Consider the following 8131-nt stretch of genomic DNA (forward strand, 5'->3'; position numbering starts at 1 on the left):
GAGAAGAAACCTGGGTTTCCCAAGATATGTGATCAATGCCGGGGCCCCGCCAGCAGGCGAGGGGATCCCAAGGCAGTTGCTGGGCATGGAGGCCACAGGGGCATAGGCTACCAAGGAGACAGAACTAAACCTCACATCACCCTACTTGGCCCAGAGATGGCTGGTAGTCAACGACGGGTAAGACTCCACAGGGTGGGGCAACCTAAGACAGGCACAGCCGGGGGCCAGTAGGAGAGAACTTGGGGTTCAACAGAGGTGGGGCACAGATCCTCACCCCCCCAATTGTGCAGGGGCTTGAACACTCGCCCCTTCTGAGGAAGGTCTCCTGCCCCCATGGCTGCTTCTCGCTTCCCATGTCCAGCCCAGATCGGGACCCAGATAACAGAAAGAGACTTGGCCCAGCTCAGATTGGGAACAGAAAGAGACTTGGCCCAGCTCAGATCGGGACCCAGGTAAAGACAGAGACTGGCTGACAGCAGCTGCCCTCTCACTGCAACAGGACTTGTTTCCCATTTCTACCTTGGACCACAGGGAAAGGTGCAGCTGAAGGAAAGGGCTATGTCAGGATGCTGCCTTCTTCACTTTCTTCTTCCTCTTTTTTTAAAACACTTCCATGCCTTGTAGTTCTTTTGCTTTCTCTTCTTTTTCTCTCTACTACCCTCCATTTCCACCTCATCCTCCTCCTCCCCAGTATCATCCATTTCAGCCGACCCAGAGGGCACAGTTGACTCCTCCCCAGACACCGACACCATCATCAAACACGGCCCTGATGGACCGTTTGATCCAGCCGTACAACATGGTGACACTTCGGGAAGCCCGTCACCAGTGACATCGCCCGCTAGCCAGATCAACAAGGACAACCAAATCACTGACTTGGGGTCAGCTGAAGAAGTTAACAACTGAGGCCCTGCAGATGGTAGAAAAGCAAGAAATGGAAGCTACTCTCTCAGCCAAGTCAGAGGACTCTTGAGTAAATTGGCAAAAGAAACTTTCATTTGGTAGAAAAATGTTACTGTGCTTTGATTTCTCACTTATTGCTGTTTTGCATTGCCATTGTTTTATTATTATTACTAGTTTTAAAAATGTTATGTTCAAGTTTTAAAATGTTTTGGGTTTTGCATTGGCATTGTTTTGTTGTTGCTTTAATAGCCAGAGTTTTGTTCTTGATGTTTAAGTTTGATGCTTAAGTTTTACTGTCATTATGGTAGCTTAAAAACTCTCATTATAGTAGCTTAAAAAATAAAAGAAGGGTGAGATGTAGGGAGCTGATATAGGGTTAAGCCTCAGACTGACCTGTAGGCAAAGTCACAAACAATTCCCAGCTTAGAGGGCACAGTCCTCTTAGCATAATTAGGCTTGACTTTGTGACACTCCCTAGATCTTATCTGGGAAGCTAATGGGCTGAGGAAGTGCAGGAAGTATAACCATGGTGTAAACAAGTGAAACTCACAAGAACAAAAACAAGTGAAACTCACAAGAACTGTGTAAACAAGTGAAACTCACAAGAACTGTGTAACTAATGGAAACCACTACCTTGTTTACCTCTCACTATAAAATAAAGGCTCAGCTTGCCTTGGGATCTCTCTGTGGCCTCAGCCAGGCACAGGGAAGATCCACGGAGACTAAGGAAAGCTAGAGAGTTTTGAACGCTGTCTCCGTGTAAAACATTCTTCGCCGACTCCATCCACACCTTTGGGAACCCCTGGACCCGCTGGGGCTGGCCCCCAGCAGATTCTTAATCACTAGCCCCTGGAGTGATAGAGAAGGAGAGAGAAGGAGGAAGTAGCCAAAACATTTCCACTGTCCGTAAAATGTAGGGTACAATCTCTACCTGCACAATCTGCAGACTAGCGGGTAGGTTACAAATTTCATCCTCTAACTGGCTAACTGACCTCAAAGAGCAAACCTCTGCTCCAGGTTCACAGACCTTACCTGAGGCAACATGCAGACACATGACAGGAGGGTAGGTACTAGTAAATGAGAGGCTGGCTGCTCTACTAAAGGAGAAAGCTCAGAGCACATACATGAGGAAGGTCAAATCTTCACACACCAAAGAAAGTGCATGTGAGGTGGTAGTGCAATGGTAGACCACAAATGGTGATCCCTGAAAACTTGATGCTAATGGGGGTTGCACTAAAAAGAAAAAAAATCTCCTGTTGGAAATTTACAAGTGCATACTACCATGTTGAGCAACCATGAAAAATGGGCCTCTCAGATGCCTATTCTGGAGGGCATAATTGAACGACATCTCCAACTTCTTTATTTTAAAATCCATCACTGTTTAAAAGTGAGGCTAGATTCCCAAAGGTTTCTTCCAGCCAATGACTGAGTATGGCAGGCCCACTAAAGCAGGCCTACATATGCAAGATGTAGGACTTTCTGATGGGTAACATTGGCTCAATGACTCCCTGTTGGCATTGATTCCCTGTTAGCATTGAACTTTCTTAGAACGACACTCTAATGTAAAACTTTTTCTTCTTCCCTTCTCTCCCATCTTTCCCCCTTCTCCTTCTCCTTATCAATGGTCAGAACATCTCCTCAGTCTGATGGCTCTCCCAGCCTCCTCTGGCTCCTTCCCTATTTTTTCCTCACAGGTGTCCCTCCAATAACTCTCTTGCACCTCTAGTCCAAGTTGGTATGTGCTTCTTAGAGGACCAGACTAACCCACATATTGAACACTCAGAGAAGTCCTACAGGTAAGAAATTTGTTTAATTTTAAACTCAACATTTCTCACCCAGTTTACTAAATAACACGCCTTCTTTTTGTGAAATACTCATTAGAAGTTGGGGGAACTCGGTTTGAGAAATGCCATTGAATTAGAAGGAAAACTGAAACAACAATCAGAACATTTGTGTTCTGGTTCTTGAAACTCTGTTCATAAAAAAACCTAATATGTGTATAACATTTCTATCACAGGCATAATTCTGAAATGGCCCTTAAAATCCCAGGTCCCTGGTGTACACACAACTTCTCCTGGTTTTTCAATCAAGCACTAAGCTGGGTGTTGATGTGAAAGGATTTTGCAGATAAAGGGTGTCCCAAAATTCACCCAAGATTTGAATTTTACACCATTTGTGCCGTCAAGTGTTGCCAATGAAAAAAAATGATAGCGTGACAGCTGACAGTTCAGGGTTATTAAAAATGGAGCACTCCACAAAAGAACAACACGTTTTCATTGTTGAGCAATATTATAAAAATAATGAAGCTTTGGCAGCTACAGTTAGCAATTTTTGTGCAAAATATGGTCGGAATAGTGATTTTACTTCATCAACTGTGAAGAGATTAATTAAAAAATTTAGACAGACTGGATCAATTAGTGATCTTAAACACTCTGGCCATCCTTCAACAAGTCGTTCAACACAAAACATCAAAGCACTTTGTGAGAGTGTAGCTGAGAGTCCAAGGACATCAATTCGGCACTGTAGTCAAGAATTGGACATTTCGAGAAGCCATTTACCCAATATGCTATTCTATACATAACCTTATACTGTATACTTTATGAATCAATAAAAAGATTAAAATTTTTAATTATAAACCTGTGTTTTCTATCAAAATTACTTCTTGCGTGAATTTTGGGACACCCTTTATAAGTAAGGTCCCACACTGGTTAACTTTAACATAGGGAGGTACTCCAGGTAGGCTTGATCTTATCTCATAGGCCCTTTCAAGCTGGCTCTAAAGGTCAGAGACAAGGAAGTCAGAGAGTTTCAAAGCATGAGGTGAATTCAACAAATGGACATGGCTGAGTTCCAGTAAAACATTCCTTACAAAAATAAGTTTCAGAATGGATTTGACCTATGGGCCAAGCTTTGCCCACTCCAACATTAACTACGCAATAAATATGAAATACATGAACGAGTCAAATTTCCCTCTCACGCACAACCCAATCACCTGGGAAATGTAGAAAGGTGTCACTTTCGTGGACATCAAAATCATTAACCATTGTGTTAACCGGTTCACTTGGTCCTTGAGTTTGGTTGGTGACATAAGGAAGAAAAGGTGGCCCATTATCTGCAGAACCTGCTCTGTCACCTGTGCCTACAGAGATATACAAACTTGCATCAGCAATAGGATGAGGAAGACAAACACTCAGGGGTTGGGCTTTATTCATCTTTGTATGACCAGGTCCTAGCATCATGCCTGGCAAATGAGACTAATCAATAAATGTAAATTGCACACTTAACAAATAAGTGAATGGACAGTGCCGTGTTTTTTTACTCTATGTTTTTCTGGAGCATGGTAAGAGGAGCCTGAGGAGGAACACCTGCTCTCCCAGAAGACCCTTCTACCAGCAAGTGGACAAACTTGAGCCTAACTTTGGCTCAAGCCTTACTCCTTCAGCCCATCCACCCATCCCCTGTAATCTCCCACTCCCACCTTGTCCGTGCTGTTCAAAGACCAACGGTTGAGGAAGATGCGGAAGGTGATGTAGGCCTTCATGGACATTTCCCTTTGACTAAAGTCCATCACCTTATCATCCCAGGGATCCAGGTGTTTCTGGGCACTGACAACCAATCCGTAGAATACTGTACGGAGGGAAGGGAGTTAGAGCTGCCCATCACCTTTCCCATTCCACAAAGTAAAGCATGCACACCTATATGTACAGTCCTCTCCTCCCCAACCCAAAAAGGGCTTTGGGGGTCCTGTTCTGGGAAGGACCCACCTGCCCACCACCTCCCCAACTATCGTTCCTTTCTGACCTCACCTAGTTCCAGGATAGGCAGGGAAAGTGAAAGAGAAAGGCGGTCAACACCTACAGCCTCCCTATCAAGTTTGCTCCTTGCCCCAAACCAGGCCAAGAAAGGTCAGATGGAGAACAGCATCTACTCATACCTGGCCTGCTCTCAGCAATCATCTGCACTTTCCATAGACTTATGGGGTCCAACTTCAGAGAGACCCAGTCTCTTCCTGGCCTTCTTTCCTCCCTCCCGGATTCCAATTAAGCCTTTCCCCAGACCCTCCTGACCCTTACCATGACATATCGCCAACATGTCATTCTCCTCTTGGGCCAACTTCAGAAGAGGCTGGATAGATCTCCATATAGAACCAACATAGGAAACTGTATCTGGGAGGGAGAGTAAAAGAAAAACATCCCTATCCCAAGGAAAGGAGCCTCCCGCCTTAGTGTACAGAATCTAATAAGAGACCAGGATGTTTGGGTTCAGATCCTAGCTCTGCCTCCAAAGTGTCTGGGTAACCCAGAGTAAGATACTTAATTTATGCTAGTTTCCATGTCCTGAGGTGTTAAATAGGACTACAGTTCCTAATGAGCCCACCTCAGAGGGCTGTTGGGAAAATGAAGCTCCATAATGGATGCTAGCACAGCATGCAGATGCAAGGTATTACCACACCCTACACATGCACACTCCCTTCCAAGGACCTTTATGAAGCAAAGAGCTATGCTGCTGGAGGCCTTCTCAGTATTGTAAAGTGAGAACATTTGCCCTGATTAGATCAAGAGACACATTTCCAGCTTCTGTGCTGTGTCCTCTGAGTTTGCTATGCAGCCCAAACCATAAGCCTTGTCATTTTGAACCTAATGCCCAGAAGGCCAGCTGACTTCCCCCAATATCTCTCTGTCCCAAGGTCCAAGTGGCAAAGAAAGGGCAGGGTCTGGCATTTGCCTGATGACCTGATTTTTTCCTCAACACTTTTTGATTGAGGGAGGGGAATACAATGGGTAAGAGAACTAATGCTGTCACCAACAGCCACCAGGATGGAGATTGTGTGGTGATTCTCTGCCTCATCCTACTACATTATTACCTTCCAAACCTCTAATCAAATTCAAAACTTCAGCTTCCCCTAAGCAAAGCACTCCTCACTTCTCTTTTGCCCTTTCTCACCTGTGTTAAATGGGGGCTTTCTATTCAGCCTTCCCACTAGTTCTCCAAGCCTCACCTCCAGCCCCACAGTTTCCTGTGCTTTTTAATATGCTCTCCTGTGCCACTCCTAGTCTCCAGGAACTCCCTCCTGAGTTCCCATCGGTCCCACAGGGAAGCTAGTTTGCCCCGCTCATCCGTACACACACACCCTTGACTAAACTAAGTAGAGATATACTAGTACACTGAAAGGAGTAAGGAGAATAAAGCTATACTCTAAATTCCATACAGCACCCCAAGGCCTGTTGCCCCTATTCCTTTCTCAGACAAATTCTTCCATCCGGGGGAGCAATACCTTTGGAAAGGATGATCTTCCCCACTGCAACCATGAGGCTCCTTGGGGGCAGACAGTGTGTATTTGGTCTGTCCCATAGCTTGACAATGATCACTTCTGGAAAATGTGACCCCAGAGCCATTAGGACCGCAGTGAATGCCTTTTCCATTTCTTCCTTTGTCTCCTGGAAAAAGAAAGACTCAGTGTTCCAAGACTAATCTCCAAGATGAGTCCCTCAGCTTCTGAGAATTGGCTTTGCTCAGTAAGTGGTTCTCCTCTATCTAGAGGGCAGTAACTATCCTATCTCATCCTACTACCCCATTCAACATACACCTTTCCCATGATAGAAGGCAAGAGCTTCCTAGAGTGTGCAAGAGTGCAGGAAATGAAACACTCTGCAAAGTCTCTGGGCTTGTGTTGGGGTGGGAATGGGGCTTGGCATTTCCAGAGCACAGAGCCTTCCCTGAAGCAACAAGTGAACCGTCATAACAGAGTTGGGTACATTATGGAGGTAACTTTGAAAATTTCTTGAAGGGTCAGGTCTTGATCAGTAAACAGGTGTGCCAAAGAAGGCAGGTAAACTGGAAGACACCTTGCATGTAGACAGTTAACCAAGAAAATCAGAAACCAGATTTACCCAGTACCAGGAAAATTAAGTATAAAAGTATCTGAATAGATGAATAGGTAGTGGTCATGAATGTTCAGTCCAAAGTTGGGCTAGCAGGCAAGTGGGTGGATTTAAATAGGTTAGTAAATAAATTGAGGTGATTAGCTGAGTTGCAACAGCAAAGGTGTAACTGCCTAAGATATCCCAGGAGGAGGATTAGGACAGCTTAGATTTTGAGGCCCAAAGCCTAAATCCGTTTCCCTCTTTCCATCTCACATCTTTCACCTTACCTCCTTACTTCATTACTTTAACTTTTAGGTCACAGTTCTTGAGACATGTTCAGGGTATAAAACATACGCTCTAGGAAACTGTTTAGAAACTTGAGGTACTCATCTCCCAAATACTACTTAACTTCAAAATGTCATCACCCACCTGAAAGGAACTCCTGGCTTTAGATCTGGAATCCTTTCTTTCCCCATAGCCCCCAACCCACAGGCATGAGCTCCTCACCATTCTCCTCAGGTAGTTGATAAGGACACCTGTAATTTTCCGGCAGAATGTATTAGGCATCTTAGTATTTAGAATTTTGACTTCCAGTAATTTGAGGGTCTTTATGATATCATCTTCTGACATCTAGAGGAGAGAAGGGATTCAAGAAGAAAGGAAGATTGAAGGATGGAGGGTTAAAAGAAAGAGAATAATGATCCATGGTAGAGAAAGGAAGAGGAGGACTGAGTCTAGAGAGAAGATTAAAGCTGGACCCAGGTTTGGGGGGAAGTAGGTGGAGAAGTTTATGGGTTAACCTAGGGACATGGGAACCTGACCTGGAGCTGTGAAGGGACTGAGCCGAGTAGTGCTCTGCTGACTGGAAATACTTGCCCCTCTCCTGACAGAATGGGTATGCACCCAACCAGCTACCTTTATGGAGGTGGTTCCACCCTGGGGCCAGTGCCAGGAAGATGTCTGAGATGTCCTCACCTGACCTCCAACTTTGAGTGCCATCATAAATTTCTCGATGTCTTCTTTTGAGATATACTGGCTCAACTCCCCTTTCGAGTTAGCTGAGGAAACTGCCATAGCTCTAAATATCTCTCTAAGGAATAAAGAGGGTTGGTAGAGGGGAACTGTTTCTCTCTTGCTGGAATTGGGTATGTTTTTCTTCAAAAGTGGGTAACATAGTATGATGAAATCATGCAAGAAATAATGAAAAACCAGAAGAGACCAGTGTGGTTGCTGATTATGACTTTGCCCTTCACTAGCAATATATCCGTTGGCAATTCATTAAATCCTGGAGACTCTATTCTTCATGTGAAAACTTAGTACAATAAAAATCAATATGAGAATCCTAAGAGATTGGATACGTGTTATTA

General features: G+C 44.5%; 1 protein-coding gene across 1 annotated transcript in view; it reads right to left on the minus strand.

Annotated features, from left to right (window-relative positions):
- The window catches only part of LOC308513841 (maestro heat-like repeat-containing protein family member 1), a gene marked incomplete at both ends in the record, with an annotated part of 56835 nt that extends 48997 nt beyond the window's left edge, over nucleotides 1-7838 (minus strand). The window contains 5 exons of the mRNA XM_081083942.1: nucleotides 4379-4527; nucleotides 4974-5066; nucleotides 6176-6338; nucleotides 7272-7394; nucleotides 7740-7838. Coding sequence (XP_080940068.1) covers nucleotides 4379-4527; nucleotides 4974-5066; nucleotides 6176-6338; nucleotides 7272-7394; nucleotides 7740-7838 — 627 coding nt within the window. The remainder of the gene's footprint in view (nucleotides 1-4378; nucleotides 4528-4973; nucleotides 5067-6175; nucleotides 6339-7271; nucleotides 7395-7739) is intronic.
- Between the last annotated feature and the right edge of the window lie 293 nt (nucleotides 7839-8131).

Source organism: Myotis nattereri (genome assembly GCF_964212035.1).
Source record: "Myotis nattereri genome assembly, chromosome: 2".
In the NCBI taxonomy this organism is placed as follows: domain Eukaryota; kingdom Metazoa; phylum Chordata; class Mammalia; order Chiroptera; family Vespertilionidae; genus Myotis; species Myotis nattereri.